Raw genomic sequence first — 18,111 nt, 5'->3', positions numbered from 1 at the left:
CCATGAGAGAGAGACATCATGGCTTTCAAACAAGCAAAGTGGCAGTCGGTCAAGGCCACACCCCCACCCTCCACTCCTCCTCAATAGCTGCAGACACAGAAATGGCACATCCTAAGAAAAGCTCATTGCGGGACTGGCTCTAGTGGCTGTAATTCTGCACCTAGGCTGAATTTGGAAAAGAGACTTTAGATACAGTATTAGGGGACCACTAGGGTCTATATAAAAGCATCCAAAAAGCACCATGTCATGGGACCTTTAAAAACCAGACCCAAAAAAGTGTTTTTGCAGATTTTCTAAAAAATGCACAGAATGTATCAGTGAGAATCAGTTTCATGCCTGAGCCTTAGATTAGACACCCACCTGAACGGGCGGGAGATATATAAAGTGAGGCGGGGGGGAGTGAAAAAAGGAGTGCACTTGTCCTAGAAATACCCGATGTCAGTTTAAAAATACATACTTGGAATGCACAGTTCTGAACAGTTTGGCACATTTACTAGCAGAGACTGCACCCAGAAAATCTCTACATCTAGCGACTTTTGATACAAGTAACAAACCCAAATGCAATCACGTTGTACATATAGTTGCTGTTAAAAACCACACAGACAGATTGTTGTGCTCTTTCTTAACTCAACCTCTCCAGATGCTGACCCACAGAGGACGACAAACTCTGTAAATAGTTGGCCTACATGAGGGGAGTGGGAAGCAATGCTGAAGTTACAGTATGTTGTGTTATGTCTTTATATAATCCAATTAAAGCTAAATGATAATCAGAGAATTCTGAGGATTAGAGGCTCAGGCAGCTGGAGTCGTACTACGGCGGCAGATCAGCAGCACCTGTGAATGACTCATTCCTCGGAAGCAAGGAGCTATTGACTGCCTCTGAGAGCAGCATTCAGCCCCATACTGTAGTGAAGCAATTTAGAATCATTACTGCCATAGATTAAAATGTATCAGACCACTTAGAGTGAGGATTGGTGTTGAAGGATTTACATATTAAAGACGGATCATGTACACTGTATAATAACACCTCTGCATGAGCAAGGCTTGGCGTGTCAATTACTTTTTCCACTTTCTCTGACAACGCAATGTTCTGCGCTACTCACTGGTCGCCAATTGAAAGCCTGTGGTGTTTACGTAGCTGTGTGTTTTTTGCTTTCCCAACTGGGCGCTCTTACCTCTGTCAGTGTCGTAAAGGTAGACAAACTTCTCCCACTTGTAATGGTCCAGCAGACTGAGAACAGCTCCTCGCAGACCAGGCCTCATCTGGATGACAAACTGCACATCAGCGTCAATGGGGAAGCTGGGAGTAATGAAGGAGGTGTGCAGCGCACCACAGAAGGAGGTCAACGTGTTCATGGACTTCCTGTCGTAGAAGCCGAGGATGGCGTAGACTCCCCGGGAGAACTGGGAGCAGACTGGTGGCAGAGACAGAGGGTAGGTTCAGGACAGTGATAAGCACAGAGTCAAAACAGATTAATTTGTGATCAGCTATTCTTTTAGTCAGGAGGGATGCCAACAGCACAAACTGGTCTTTCAAACTAAGTTACAGTCCAAATATCATACCATATTCAAAGGTAAAATTGCTGAGACCATTAAGGTTGCAAGGTTGAGATATGGGGGGATTCATGAGGGCATTAATCTAGCGAATGAAGCAGCGGCAATCTGAATAAATGGGTGCCATGTGGGATGTCTGCTCCCCATGGCAAAGCTCTACTGCCCAGCGTCCTTCAGTTCTCCTTGGTTTAAATGCAACTGCTTGGGTAATCAACTAGAAATAATAGGGAAATCAGTGCATTGGCCACAGCTCTTAATGGACAAATACCCTGAAACATGAGCATGCAAATGTGCGAGCGCCAGGCTGTGCTGCAGTATAAAAGATTTATAACAAGCCCTATCTGCTGCCATCTGCGGGCCTACGGAAATGAGCTCCGGCCATAAACGCTCAGTGCATCAGACACTTGGTCCTACAAGGCATTAACTATTTTATGTTATTTGTACATAATAAATGGTTTTAATAACACCAAGCCAGACTAAATTAGTGATACAACCATAGTAGTAGTAACCATCTTAATATTAGAAATAACTAAGGCAAATGTTGGTCAAACAAGTAGAGCTGCTGTGATATTTCTGACCCTCTGCTCAATGCACATTCCAACACTGTTCATTGAAGCTGCTCAGTATCTCTAATCAATGTTTGATTATGTTATCATGTAACTGATTGGATGTAATGAGGTGTCATTTTTTGGGAATCTGAAGGCTGAAATCGAGTCACTCTGAGGGAAGTCACCTTGTAACATACTGTGTGAATTTCTGGTAACACTTTAAAATGAGGGCATAATACATGCTTAAAAGAGTCCACTTATTTTGCATTGCACTCCATGCCAGACTTAGGATAGACAAAAAAAATATGAAAATTGATACAGCAGAACCAGACAGATCGTCTTTTTATTCCAGTTTCGTAAAAACCTGGTGCCCACATTATCCACAATGCAACTTAACCACCGATAGCTTGGTCTGAGATTAAGGTGTGTTATGCTATTAGGCAGAGATGAGGAACTGGGGCCTGGTAAAATCACTTCTTTTTAAATCCTTACCCTCAGACTGTTTTTTTCTTTTTCAAACACATCGTCATACCTAAACAACTTTATAGGTAGATTTCCAAAGAAAACTAAAATGACACCAATGTCCTATTTATGGCTGCATGGTGGTGGTTACATCATGTTAACATAATCATGTGACCGTAATCGTGGGACGTGACGTAACGGCCCGTAGTATCAGGGATTTGCAGCTGAAGGACATAACCTGATGTCACGGACGTCCCATTATGATGTTGACATTATGATGTCCCAGTATGATGTGATAATTACAGCTACGAGATGTTGCTGCATAACAAGACACTCAATTGTGGGTCGTTATGATCTGCTTATATAGTCAACCCATACGGTTGTTTTCTCGGTGAGGGTGATGCTAACCCAAGTAACATCAACTGAGCTTTCTCTGAAGCCAAAAAAGACTTTACACAAGCTTTTTTAAATATGCAGTCGTAGTCTCCAACACCGGCAAACAGACTTTGATGAGCAAAATCTTTGGAGTCGGTGAAAGAAAAGATCAAGTCCCACTTCAATCATACACTAATGAATGTTGATTCAAGTAACGTCCTGATACAAAGTTAGAAATGATTTATTGGACATTTACTGAATGTAAGTCTTTGCTAATTTTGAATTCATCATTACTTATTTAAAGCGCCCATATTATGCTCATTTTCAGATTCATAATTGTTTTTTTGAGGTTGTACCAGCATAGGTTTACATGGTTTCATTTTCAAAGAACACCATATTTTTGTTGTACTGCACATTGCTGGAGATCCTCTTTTCACCCTGTGTGTTTGGGTCTCTGTTTCAGCAACAGAGTGAGACATCTCACTTCTTTAGTATCTTTGTTGGGAGTCACACATGTGCAGTTGCTAGGTAATGATAACATCAACTAGCTACTGTTTTTCCAACTTTGGTCAGTACAAGGCCGGATTAGCTGGAAGACTTCTTCTAAACGAGTGCACACTTGTGGAATAACTGCAGAACAGAGACATGTAAGTAGTTCTTTTGGAGATTATGGTGAACTAGTGTCAGTTGTAGCAGTGTTTTGTAATTGAGGATGAGCTAGTTATGTAGAAAGCCGTGCAGATTTTAAACAGCTCACCTGCAGACTGAAACCTGTATCTCACTCAAAAAAGCATGGATGTTTTTTTCAAGTTTGTATGCATGTGGAAGCACCAGAGACACAAAATAACACCCCATATCCCAGAAAATATTTCATAATATGGGCACTTTAAGATTTCAAAAAGCCCCCCTTTTGGGAAAAATTGCATTGGCTGGGTGGAACTACACTCTAGATAAGACTCACACATTTATGTCTGCAAACATATTCAAATTTCACAGTTCTGTGATGTGTTAAGTTGGGGTTCAGTGCTGTATGTTTTTCAACGGCTGCTTCTGTACATCTTGCTAGGGGTGGGCGGATCGATCTAAATATCGATGCCAACGCTGGTATTGGTATTTGATCGATACAACTGTAATTGAATCGATATTTTAATTTAGATATCTCTCCTCTACGTTCACTATACTTTGCTTGTGTCTTCCACCTTCCTGAGCAAACGCCGCTTTCACATCTTGGCCCACATTGCTCCTCCTCCCCCTCCTGCTCCTCTGCTGTGATTCGTTGTTGTGTCGTCACGTGACTCACTGACACAACGCGCAGAGGAGCAGCGACTCGCTGTATTCATTCTACAGTGCCTAATAACTAATAATTTTGTGCACTTCAATACATTAATAAAAAAATATTGCCTAAAGAATTGATCATTCATTCACCTCAGAAATAATGAAATGCTCTCCCCTACACAAAAGTATTTTTTTAAGTAAAAAGTATCGTATTGGTATCGGTATCGGCAATACGGACCCTATATGTATTTGGTATCGGATCGATACCAAATTTTGCAGTATCGCCCACCACTACATCTTGCCTTTAAAACAACCACTCATTCATCAACACATCATTGATAGCTTGGGTCAATCATCTTTTTCTTAGTTATTTTATTATTTCCTCGTCCTTATAATTTCCACAGCCTTCAACTTAACTCACACATCACATTGCTAATGTGTGTTGAACAGCCAGTGTGACACTAGTTTTAAACACTAAAACACAGGCATCCACAGGAATAAAACCTGCACCTGATTAGTGCTACTGGTAAAAGATGATGCTGTATTTCAGGACAAAAATATTTCAGGGGCTGCTTCACCATTGTTTTTTATCTGAGGGACAATTAATCAGCTTCATTTCAAGAACTTGATGGGGCTTTCGTAAACAGTTAACTAAAGCTTCCTTAATAAACAGAAAAATGTCACAGCAGATGATCTTCTATTTAGTTTTGGATTCAGCATTCTTCACAGTAGCTCTTTGAGGATAACATTATTCAACAGAACACGGATCCCGCTCAAATAGATTCCGTCTGCAACACGCAATGTTCAGCTCATGTTATCCAAAAAGAATAGAGGGCAGCAATGAAATTAAGACTTCTCAGCTCATCTATTATCACCCTATTCTATTTTCAAAATGGGAATAATATATTTATGTTTGTCAAGGTTAAATAGACAGCATGTTCTCCTATATTTGGGCTCATGAAGCAGTAAACAGAAGTTAACTACGGAAAAATCCCCTGATCACAGTCAGCAATGAAGGTATCATTTAATTTATTACAGAGGGGAAGTGGAGCTGTGTTTTTTACACTGCGTGCATTTCTGTTCAGAATACTAACACATATTAAAATCCAACTGGAATAATCCACCCCCTTTTTCTCTTTCTGTCCATCTCACTTCCTCCATCATCTAACATACACCCTCTTCTCACTGTCATTGCTGTTGCATTATCCTATTCTGCCTTATCCATTTCTCTGCTTCTCATTAGCTCTTGCCATCTTGTCTAACTAGATGCAGCAGCTCCAGTAGCGCCAACACTTTCTTAAGTCTTCCCCAAACTTGGGGCTTTGCAGCTTTGAGGGTTTCTCCATGCAGACAGCTGCAGAATCATAAAACTCGCTGATGTCGGGAGGAACCTGTGGTGTATGTGCACAGCAGAGCTGTGTCTACAAAGTGAATTCTTAAAGCTATTGCTGAGAGGGAATTGAGGGAAGCTGCTGTCCTCACCTGAAAAGGAAACACTGGCCGCATGAAGAAATTTGAACTTTATGAATATAAGAACGTGAAAATAAGGGAAAAAGGATAGAGGAGAACTCTTACTGAGATGAGGAGGGGAATTTTCTTGGACTGAGTCACATGTGAGGTAATTGGATACTGCACTTGGACAAAGTAAGGACAACAACTTTACTTTTTGTGACGATAACAAATAACCTGTTTTTGTGTGTGCTGCTACCCGGTGGGAAGTTATTTTTCTACAGCTGTCTGAGAGCAGTGCCTGCAGCAATACTAGAGGACATGAGAGCAGCAGGACTTCAGTTTGTTTTCCTGAGAGAGGCCGTGTTGGTCTTAGCCACATGGGAGTACCTGCCTTGTCCTAGGCTCAGATGTTCAGTAAGAGAGGAAGGCAGAGGACACGGCACAAACATGCAGCTGCTGTTCCAAAATGATCAACTTAATAAGGATGGGGTCAAAGAGAAAGTAGAAACTGCCATGCAAACATATCCATTACAAAGTAAATACCCTATACATGTATATACACTATATTAACTATATTACACATGGCCTCTAACTGCCCTTGTGCTAGAAAAACATTTGAATTACTTGCACCTTTCAACATCCAGTAGGATGAATTCTTAGTTTACCACAAAGCCAGCTTGCTGGTGCTACAGGTGCTTTAAGAAAAATACTAATGCTAGCATGCTAACAAGACATTAATCACAATGACAGTGCTAAAATGCAGATGGTAAGCAGGTGTAGTGCTTACGATGATCGCCATCTTGGTTTAGTGTGTTAGCATGCTAACATTGGCTATTTAGCACAGAACAAAGACATAAACAAAAGTTCTGATGGCGCTAGATGAAGAGTCAGGGTATCGCCGAAGTCAACCGTTAATCCTGAGGCAGACATGAATTGTAATGGCAATCGATCCAATAGCTGTTGAGACATTTCACTTAAAGGTGGCACTAGAGGAAAAGTCATGGGATCATCAATGTGATTGATCGTTTGGGAACCTTTAATGTCTGGCCAAATTGTCATGGCAACCTATCAAGCCAACCAGCCAACAGTCATGATGACTGGATTTCACGGTGTCTAGTACTGAAGTTACTTTAAAGACACTGAATGTATCTGAACACCTGAGAGGCTGAAAGCTTGGACAAGATCAAGCTCACAAGCCTACAAGCAAGTAGGTCAGTAAACCCATTTAGCAATAACGTATGCCTTCAGTACGTGAAAGCAGGAGAGCCATCCAACAAACGGTGGTTGTACCACAAGTTTCAGCTTCTATTTAACATTATTTAAGAAATACCTATTTTTATTTGGTTCTGTGTCGACTTCACTATGGTCAATCTTAGCTGTCTATTGGTTTTCTACTATAAATTAATCAAAATGTTAGACTGGTTCTTACATCAGGTTTTATGTGAGCCAATTAACCCCAGATATCACATGGGGGAAGAACTATTAGTTTAAATCATGTTGATTAATGGTTCACATCAAGAAACACAAATTGTCTCTTACTTATTAGTCTCTTTCTTAACCCAGTTCAGTAGACTACTTATGGTTTCCTGCCAAACAAATTATATGTACTATATATATATATAGTATATATAATTATAATATGTCACAAAAACATAATACACAGTTATCACAATCTCTTTCCACTTATGTTTAAATGGGGATCTTCAAATGAGACAGCATTACTAGACTGGACAGAGGATGCCAACTAATCTTGCAAATGTGCTGACTGACAGACACTCAGCAGATTTAGTTTTACCTTGTGGAAACGAGCTGAGTGGCTAAGCTGTGTCGTTGGTTTTCTAAATGATGATTTGCAGGGTCAGAACACACAGCCAACATCCCTCCCCTGTTATTCCAGGTAACATGCATTCTTTGTATTGTGCCAGCAGCTGTTTAGTGTGTCAGCTGGACAGGGATCCTGTGGGAATATCGCAAGACTCTGTCTGTGTCTGACACCTGAGTGACGACACATTCCAGTGGGTCGCAGGTGTTTCCAAAACATTATCACAGCTGTGTGTCACTGAAAACCAATTTTCACCCTCAATAATTCCGTTTCTGCTTAAACACGGCTCAAGCCATCCCAGGATGCACTGGGCAGCAGGCAAAGAGACACTGAAGAGGTTGGATAAACACGCATATAACCAGCCACTTCTGGTATTGTGGATTGTGGGTGTTTCGTATGGTATTCATACATAGGAATTATACAATCTTCTCTAGATTCCTTACGATCTGCATGTCTTTGGACTGTTAAAGGGAAGCTCACAATGCAGGAAACCCTAAATACTTTATAACTATGATAAGTATATTTTAAGTTATTTATCCAAATGGTGCCCTAAGGGTGACTTTCTAATGCAATTGTTGAGACATCAGCAATGCAGAAAGACATTAAAAGGGGAAAAGTCTGTAATTCAATTTATCTCAGTACTAATGAGTGGCTGCATGTCAAACAAAAGGCCAAGATTGAAAACATACATAAAGTCGCTAAGACCTAACTTCTCTGTAAACAGGTCATTAGCGCATCTTCCATCCCTTACCATGGTTGATTTCTGTTTCAAAAGCATAAAATTAGATTTTTCTCCTCGCTGCTCCTTTAAATCTTCCAATAACTTCCACATGAATCCCTTACAGTGTTTGACCTTTAAGAATGCAGTAATTCTAAAGATTTGTTTAATTACATTCGAACATTTTATGCCTTGAAGCCTTTTTAAGATTAAAATTAGAGTAAATTATGATGGGGGACAAACCTGAAAGCAAATATGAGTCATCCTATTTTCATTTCCATGTTTGAAAATGTATCACAATTGCCAAAAATAAAATAGGAACTTCACAGACATGCAATATATTTCACTAATTCACTCTGGAGCAGAACTCAGCTGTACTAAAATATCCAATAAAATGGATTGTAAAATGGATTTTGCAAATGGATTTTCAGATTGCATTCATTGTGCTAACAATAAAATATACATTTGAACTGGACTTTGTGTATACCATGTTTACCATCTGACTTAGTGTGTTAGGAAGCTATCATTTGCTACAGTAATTAGCATTTAACACACAGTACAGCTGAAGCTAACATAAATATATCATTTTTTGAAGATTGTTTTTGGGGGCTTTTCCCTCTATTAAAGTGACAGTGGATGGACATGAAGAGATGGGGAGAGAGATGGTTGATCGACATGCAGCAAAGGGCCACAGGTCGGACCCAAACCCGGGCCGCTGCAGGACTCAGCCAACATGGGACCCACACTCTTACTGGGTGAGCTACAGGCTGCCCCAAGCTAACATAAATATAATTAGTTTTGCAATAAAATTTTATCGGAATCCATCCAGTTGTTGTTGAGATATTTCAGTCAAAACCCCAAATTTAATCCTGCAGCTGGCCCTAGGGGGAACATTATGGGATCCCCAAACTCATTAGGATTAATCCTCTGGACACCAGGAATGTCCTGACAAAATGTCAAGGCAAATCATCCAATAATTATTGAGACATACAACATGGCTATTAAAAAAAAAAGATACCAAATGCATTATTATGTTTCTGGAATTGCACATGAGCCTTTAAGCAGTAAATCTTTACAGCATCTAAACTAGTTTGTGTTTAATACTCACTACTGAAAGGCTTGTTAAGATTTGCTAGTTCAATTTCACCATGAAATCACAGTAAAGGTTTGTTTTGCGATGATAATCTGACCTAAGGCAAAGTTTACCGCGTTTAAATGATCTCTGTGTTATGACATTTAAGTGTTCTTATATTTGTATCCACATAACAGTCTGCATTGTTGTGCAATTCATCCCAGTTGACCAACCACAGAGAAAGCAGAGGGCATATAGGGAATGAAGCCTGAGTAGGTGTTTCTCCTCAGGCAGTGTGGTTGCATGTTGGCTGGAATTCCCTCTTCTCTACAGATTACAGCTTTGTGAAAGCACACATCTTCTTCCAGCGGGTTACCCCGAGCAGCAGCTCATTATACGCAAAAAGCGGTGCAACACTTATTGGATTAGCCGTAATCTGAGGAATATAACTGAATTCAACCCACATGCTAAAATAACATGATAGAGGGAAATCTACAGCTGCAATACACAGACATGGCCTTTGGCTATTAGAGTCCTGTATGAAAAAATAAACTTTAATGTTCACTGCACAGCAAGTAAAAGCGCTGCTAACACTCCACCTACACATGCTTTGCATATACTGTAAAACCATCATCCAAGGAACACTATTACAAGAGACAGAGGAATAAAACACTTAATTTAAAAAGGTTGGAATGCTGGAATGCTGCAGAAATTACTGATTAAAAAGGAAAAAAAGGAAAGAAAAGGAAAAATACAAGAAAAGAAGTTACATGGAAAGTGTTATGACTGTTTGCAAAGCAGTTTCAATTAACTTATCCTAATTCTTCATTCTATCCAATTAAATTAATTTATTTTATGGACTAAAATGAACTATAAAACACAACGTCTAGCCTTTTTGCAATTCATTAACTGAAATAATCTGTTCTGGTGCTCAGTCTTGTAAGATAACATGACACAAATGTCCCACTATGAACAGAAAATCATGAATAATAAACTAATGAGGTTTGAATTGTTTCTTGTTTCAAGTCAATTTTAAGTATTACAAGGGATTTTTCTTTTTAACATTCAACAGCTGAGGCTCATACAACTTTTCTATGAAAGCAGCCCTTCTAAATAATTCACTGCCCCAACGGCATCTTTGGTTTTCTTTTGCGTTATTATGTGTAGTTCACAACTTCTTGTCCTTGGATCATCTCAGGTAACATTTAGTTAATAACAGCAGAGCTCTCCAAGGCAGCCTCCATGAAGGATGTTGTGTAACACTGCAACAAAGTGCTGCAGCATCACTGTAGCTTGTCAGTAGTGATCACCGTCGCTCGGTTACAGCGCTGACATGTACGTACATTCTGATGCACGGGATGAAAGACTAACTGCACATCTCTAGTACAATAGCGTGCCCCCAAATCTATTCAGTACCATTCAATCATTTTACAGCATTACAACCAGCCAGGGTTGAGTGACTGTGTAAGAAAAACAAGAAAAAAATATTCCTTCTTGCAAATAGCTGTAATCCTGTTTGGCCAAATACATGTAGCATTTTTAACTTGACAGCCAGTGATCTTCAGTCAACTGATACTTAAAAGCCTCTGTTGTAGTTATGGCCATTTTTCAAGCATGTGTACTCCGTTTTTCAAATAAAGCGGATTCATGTATGCTACATGATGACCCATGAATGTTGTGTTGCCCCAGAGCATTAACTCTAAAAGCTCTTGTTAAACTGAGGGTCAAAGCATGTATTCATGTCAGTGAAAGTATCGGATAGCAGGCATTGCCTGCAAGTGAAATGAAGCTTTAGCTACATACAAATATTCATTCTAAAAGCTTTTATGTTTTTATTATGCTCCCCAATGAGAATGCCATGACAAATCTGAGGATGAGTACTTGTCAACTTGGGGCAGGTCATCCAAACTGACAGGACTCCGGCTGCAGTAGCAGTAGCTCGGATATTTTTAACAGTGCATAGTGATAAAAGGACATGCTTTTGGGTAAGTGTCTATTTCTGTTTAAATAAAACACAAACATACAAGATGTCTGGTTGTCCAAAAATCTAAGTGGAGCTGGTGAATATGTTTTTCATGCTGAGCAAGTTTTAATAGTGGAATTACACAGTGCGGACACAGTGTTCTTTCTTCTGATTATCAGTGACCTCAGCGACTCTTAGCGAGGCTATAAATAAATAACCATTTCAATAACAATTTATTGTGTGTGCATACAGTTTTATTACACCGGCCAAAGAATGTGTATTAAGATAGACACTATCATGCAGAATGCTCTCCCCCAGGCCAAACAATTTGACAACCTTGTCTCTGGTGCTCATGCATCATTCATGACTTGTCGGTTTAAATAAGTCCTCAAAGTTATGATAGATCTGAGGTTGTTATGTATTGTTTGGTTGCGTTCCAGCATGTTCGTTTTACTACAGTAACGGCTGCAAAAATTGTGTAAAGCATTGCCAAACATTTACCTTTAGATTTTACAATATTTCCAAAAAGCTCTAATTGTCCAACTGGTGAAGACATCCTCTGATGAGCTTTTTTTTCTTCTTCTGAAATGATGGCCGTGTGTGAGCGTTTGTTAATACTTAAAGGAATATTTGGATATTTTGTGAAATAAACGTACTGCATTTAGAGATTGTTAGAGAAGAAAATCAATTCCACTCTTGGGTTTGTACAGTAAATCTGAAGCTACCGCCAGCCAGGGCTTTAGTCAAGTCCACCCTTCTCAAGTCCAAGACAAGTCCAAGATCAGAGACCGAGTCAAGACCGAGTCCAAAGAGGTTTAAGTCCAAGTCAAGGCTGAGTCCAAATGAGAGAGTCAATACCGAGACAGAGACTGTTTATAATTTATGTGACGTGAGAGACAGTATATCTTCTATGTTGCTTTATTATTTGTAATAATCAAAAATCAAGTGCAGAGTAACACACTACAGGATCAAATTAGGCCATATTATTTACATAAAATATTAAATGGAAACTTATTACTTTTTCTGAACAATTCATTGTACAAAGTGCTCGCTGACATTGTGTCTGTGGCCAAAATTAAAATAATTGATACCTGATGATTGAGGTAGCCTACTGTTTATGATGCAGCCAGGTGTACACCAGGCGACAAATCTTGATGCCCATTCTGGATGGATTTTGAATTAAACTAATACCTGTTTTCATCAATGGTTTTGTTTTGAAGGAGGAAGTTACTTTAGAACAAAAGCATATAGTGCTGGACTCGGTCGAAACCAACTAGAATATTTAGCATACATATTTTTAGCATAATATTCCAAATACTAAGAATCCAAGACTAGTCAGAGACAACAAAAAATCCTATTGAGGACTCTCTCTACAGCCCTGCAGCTACCAGATGTTCAGCTTAGTTTAGCACAAAGACTGGAAACAGAGGGAAACAGTTAGCCTGGCTCAAAATCCACCTACCAGCACCTCTGAAGCTTACTAATTGACAACAACATTTTCGCTGGTTGCCTGGTAACCTTACAGAGACGATAAGATACCAGGAAATGATTGCGCCCAACCAAAATAATAGTCAGGCACATAATACCCCTGTAATATAACAAGGTGTCGTTTTTGCATTCCGGTTTCTGTACAAATTGAACATATAAAATACAACATGTTACTTAATGAATTTTAGAGGTTCTGGTAGAAAAAATGATATTGAACATTACACCATCAGAGCATGTAATCCAGAATCCAAAGCCAATTATGAACAATATAACTTTTTACACCAGACAAAGGTGACCCTTTCCCTTTCTTTTTGACTAAAAACACATCTTATCTTCAAGTTGTTAAAATTACACATTAAAAATTGGAATGTGCCGATGTGTGCTGCCGCTACTCTTTCCCCTGCCTGCACTGTTTCTATGCAAATAACAAGGCAAAGAATAATAGGAGAGTTTTAGCTCATACCATCAGTGTCGCAGGAATACTCTTTCACATGCCAAATTTGCATTTAAGCACTGGGACTAAAATCTTATGAATGTATTCACCACAGTCTTAATAATGCAAAAGAAGAAGAAGAAGAATGGGAGAAGGAGGAGGAGGAGGAGGAGGAGATCTGGCTACATAAACTGGTCTCTGCTGCATTAGTAGGACTGTCCATTGCCTACACAGTGAAGTGCTCTAACATTAGCCTCTGTCTGAGCAGCATCACATTGGTTGTGTCACAGCAGAGGGAGGATAGGTGGCTATAATAAACGCTCTAATAAGAAAAACACTGTCTCGTTGACAATTGATCAAATTAAATGTTCCTCTCCGGATAATTCTGGTCTGAGCGGATTCATGCTGCTGCCACTTTAGACAAGAGGAGTGAAAGAGGGATGTCTTTAAAAATGCATGATGCAGCGAAATTTCAGAAATTTAAATACACTTACAAGCATTTTACTCTCATGTACTGTAAATGAATGTGATACTTAATTACACATTGAGTAAATGCTTTGGAAATTAAAATAAAAGACCGTAACCCTACATATACTCAGTTTCACTCCTTCCTCAATGTACACCCAGGCCAGTGGCTCTGTCTCTACTGTCTCTTCCTGCTCCTGACCTCAGTGTTAATGGATATAACCTTCCCATTTCTGCATTTATGCACACAATCTGTCCAGGCTTGGGGCAATGTGTCACATCAATACATCCTGCAGCTTCACTCCAGCCAGCCACAAATTGGTGAGATACTAACCACATCAGCAGATTGAAGTTCTCTTTGTCGACATCAATTTAATCAAATTGCAATGACTGGAAATAATTTCCCGTGGTGTATCATTGCCTGTTTACAGGTTTGTTTGTTTTTAACATTCATAGTTGCTATGCAAGCATCAAACGGAATCTGGCCAGGGGAAGTTGGAGAACAGTCGTATATCTGTAGAGAGGGACTGAGTTAGAGAAAATGAAAGCTTGGTGAGAATTGATTTTTCCATACTGGAGAACAAACTGGAGCCCCACACACACACACACACACACACACACACACACACACACACACACAATACTGCTGGAGTGTAGGGGCCTTCCACATATTGATCCACACTGCCAATAGCATAGTCATTTGCCATCAGGGATTTGTAACAATCATTATATACTGACCCGGCTGGAGGACAGCAGTGTTGTCCTGCTTTATTCCATTCAAGATCTATACAACAAGAGCTACAAATGAGTTCTAAGCAAAAAGTAATTCCTCTCATTTATACAATGTACAAAAGTGGAAGTTATGTGGGCAATGAATCCCAAAGATCCCTTGCAATGAGCAAATTTAAAATCTCAGTCATTTGCTAATCTTATCAAAATTGACAGTGTGAGCTGTGGGAAAGTAATGACTAACCTGTCATTCTTGCCAGAATAGAAATGTGTCAAATTATAATAATCACATTCATTTGCTACATCAACACCTGCCAGGCAAGTAGGGGCATTATGCAATCCTGACTACTAAAATAGGAATAATGGAGTTTGGTGCATTTTCAACGTCTTAGTCATAAACTGGCCTGGCTCGTCTGCATAATGAGCTGCTCTGCTTTGTCTGTTTCAACTGGGAAGCATCTAGCTTAGCTTGCATTAGCTTATCTCGCCAAAATGAATCCGCCTGATTATCTTGTTTTTATTCTCTATTCTTATTCTTTGGGGGTGGAAGTAGCTCAGTCCATAGGGAGTTGGGTTGGGACCGGAGGGTCACTGGTTCAAATCCCCGTATGGACCCAAAAAGTTGGGAGCGTGGATTGGTGGCTGGAGAGATGCCAGTTCACCTCCTGGGCACTGCTAGGTGCCCTTGAGCAAGGCACCGTACCCCCCCGACCGCTCAGGGCGCTGGCTCAGCTGGCAGCCCACTCACTCTGACATCTCTCCATGTATAGTGCATGTATAGGTCCTGAGCATGTGTGTGTATTTCAGGCCTGTGTGTGAGTACTAACAAAAAGTGTGTACACAGAGTGTAGTGCAATAATTTCCCCATTGGGTACTAATAAACAAATTATATATATATATATTTTTTTTACTTTGGGAAGCGTCTTTTAAAAACAGTGGATCGAGGTTCAAAAAGAATTCTGGTCTGAATCTTCAATAGGTGCACAATCCCAAAATACTGTATACTGTGATGCTTAGTAATTCAACAGGCCGATGTTTCCCCTGTTTAACTCGACATATCTTTTAAATTCCATTCACCAACATGTTGGAAGATGAAATGGCCATAAATTATCCTGTAGAATAAATGCATAGGCACCGAAGACAAGTCACATCTTAAAGATCACTGGAGGGAAAACAGCTCATCAACACTGTCACAAGAAATGTTTCTGCTGGATGAGTAATTTTACATAATGGCTTGCTTTTGGCCTCCATGAAATGAAAAACAGGCAAAAGTTGTAGAGTTTGTGCTTTATACCTGATCTTGACAAGCCAAGCGTGTAATATTCATCCTTCCATCAGTGACAACTGCTGACTTGCCCTTGAGCTAAGCACTGACCCCACAGCCACCCTCGGTGTAATCACTAGGCAGCCAACATTGCAAGGCTGTGGCCGAGCTGCACCAAGTGTGTCTGAGTGAGTGAACCTGCATCTCACTGCAACTTCTCCCCAAAGCTGATGCCTCCTCCCTGCTACACTCACCATTGACTGTATCACCTTGACAGCATTTGCATTTTTTTTATCACAGCCAAGCCCAATATGTACAAGGTACAATTGTGTTCAATTTTTTTCTTCTTTCTGACTTCATCGTACGGCAGCTAACAGAGTATGGAGAGCCGCAACTGATCCTTAAGTGTGAAGTGTGAAGAAGGATAACAAATTAATTCTCCAGGAAGAGCTTAGTGCCCTACATGGCAAAGGAGTGACTGGTAGACCAATTATGAAGCCATGTCACACTCCACAGCCCTTTCTATGAAATCCATCACACTTGTAGAGATGACTACACAGATAACAGCATGTGAGAGGTGATAAAATAGGCTATTTATACATCAAAGGTGTAATCAGAAGGAATCAGGAATGTAGTCAGGAATGTATGCCACTGTTCTGCCGGTATAACTTAATGTGATATTTTACATGGACCTAAACACATGGACAAATGGGAAACTGCCTAAAGATGGCTACAAAGCTGCAATGTATTTGTGTGCCGACAAATGACGATTTCTGTTTTAATATGACAGTGGAGAGACGGAAAGTTTAAGAGAGAAAGACAAGATCAAATGCAACAATTTGCACAAAACAACCAACTTAACCAGTAGCCGCCAGTCTTTACGCTTTGTAACAGCCATTATCTGATGTCACAGCCAGATACTACAACAACCAGAATAGCAATGTTTGTTTTACCCGCTTTCAAGTACAGTCATCTTAGTGCTGCTTCTCCTCAGCAGCACAGAATCACAATGTTGGGCCAATTACAAACCATCATGCTTCATCATCCAGCTGGTGAGTTTTGGATGGCAGGGCTGGGGAGTTATGAATTATGCTAGACACTTGGCAGGTGTATCGTTTAAAAGCATAACATTGATTTGCTTTATTCAAACACCAATTTCAGCTCATAAACATCTGTGTAATTGTCCTATTGGCATACTATTTGTGTGTGTGTGTGTGTGTGTGTGTGTGTGTGTGTGTGTGTGTGTGTGTGTGTGTGTGTGTGTGTGTGTGTGTGTGTGTGTGTGTGTGTGTGTGTGTTTGAATTAGACCCATTACTTCTGGATACAAAAAAAACGCATTAGGTTTTCCAGTTGTTACAACATTATGTTCTGTGTTTAACCAGTACAATCTGTAACTACTCACAGGCGTGGGTGACAGAGAAACTGTTGGAGGACTCCAGGTTGTCAACATTGTAATTGAGGTGGAAGGGTTTCTCCGTCGCATTCTGGTTGGTGTTATACAGCTGGACAGCAAACCTGAAGGCGCTGTGCTCCTGCACTGTAGAGCGCATGAACAGTCCACCTACAGGAAAGAAAATGTCACATAACACGGAGCTCTAATTCATTCCCATACATGCCGAATGCACTTTTTACTCCCGTCGTCAGGGTATTACTTATTTACAGAGTGAGGGCAGTCTACAATTACGCATTATTGGACGTATGATTGAGCCTTTAATTTAAAGGACGCCAAGAAATGGATGTGTCACCACTCACAAAAGAATGCACTGCAGATATTGAAACGTTTTCACAATTTGGATCAACTCTATTTTTACCAAACCGCCTACAAACACGCGCAGGATCCCACAACCTTCTGGCTGAATAGAAGTGAACTTGGTAATATGCGACTAATCAGTGCGACTTGCAGAGACGTGTCCTATTTAAATGATGTGACCAAAGACATATACGTAGTCAAGAGTATCCCGATTGAACTTACCAATGTTGATTTGGTTTGGAAACCCTGCCAGCGAGTCCCCCCAAAAATACAATAAAACAAGCACTGTCGCTATTGTATAATGCCACATTTTTCTCCGAGAAGTGAAATCAACTCCTGGTCTGGATGTGACAGAGGGAAAGCGGGGAGAACCATGTACACGGGCTTGTACGCAAAGAAATCCACAAGATGCGGCGGGTCTCGCTCACTCACTGTGTGCACCCACGTTGAATGTGTGCCAGCGCAACTGCAGCGCCAGTCCTCTACTGCTGGAAACCTAAAGCCAGTGTTTCATCTCAAAGATGGTGGTGGCGAAGGAGAGATAAATCGGATCTCTTCTACTGTGGATAAGGACCAATGAAGTGGGCCAGAGAGAGAGAGAGAGCGAGAAGAGGGTGAGTGGGTGGGGGACGTTTATCAAAGTTGGTCTGACGTTGAATTATAATAGCAGCTCCAGTCTTTCTCCTCACGTCACTGCAGAGTTGGTGTGAGGCGGTGTAGCCTCTGCTGGGTTTGGTGTG

The 18,111-nt window shown here is 40.4% G+C and overlaps 1 protein-coding gene across 3 annotated transcripts in view; it reads right to left on the bottom strand.

Moving 5' to 3' along the window:
* gria3a (glutamate receptor, ionotropic, AMPA 3a) overlaps positions 1-18,111 on the bottom strand; it is a 73,505-nt gene extending 55,394 nt beyond the window's left edge. For 2 of the 3 annotated variants that reach the window (XR_004334692.1, XM_032533956.1), the window contains exons 1-3: positions 17,594-18,111; positions 17,024-17,182; positions 1,176-1,415 (exon numbers count right to left, since the gene is read on the bottom strand). Coding sequence is in view for 2 of the 3 variants with exons in the window: in XM_032533956.1 (XP_032389847.1) it covers positions 1,176-1,415; positions 17,024-17,182; positions 17,594-17,681 (487 nt within the window). In the remaining variant the exon portion in view is untranslated. The remainder of the gene's footprint in view (positions 1-1,175; positions 1,416-17,023; positions 17,183-17,593) is intronic. The other variant, XM_032533955.1, reaches the window with a different exon arrangement.

Source organism: Etheostoma spectabile, chromosome 13 (genome assembly GCF_008692095.1).
Source record: "Etheostoma spectabile isolate EspeVRDwgs_2016 chromosome 13, UIUC_Espe_1.0, whole genome shotgun sequence".
Lineage (NCBI taxonomy): Eukaryota > Metazoa > Chordata > Actinopteri > Perciformes > Percidae > Etheostoma > Etheostoma spectabile.
Note: the sequence above shows the minus strand (reverse complement) of the source record. Positions and strands in the feature narration are given on the sequence as shown.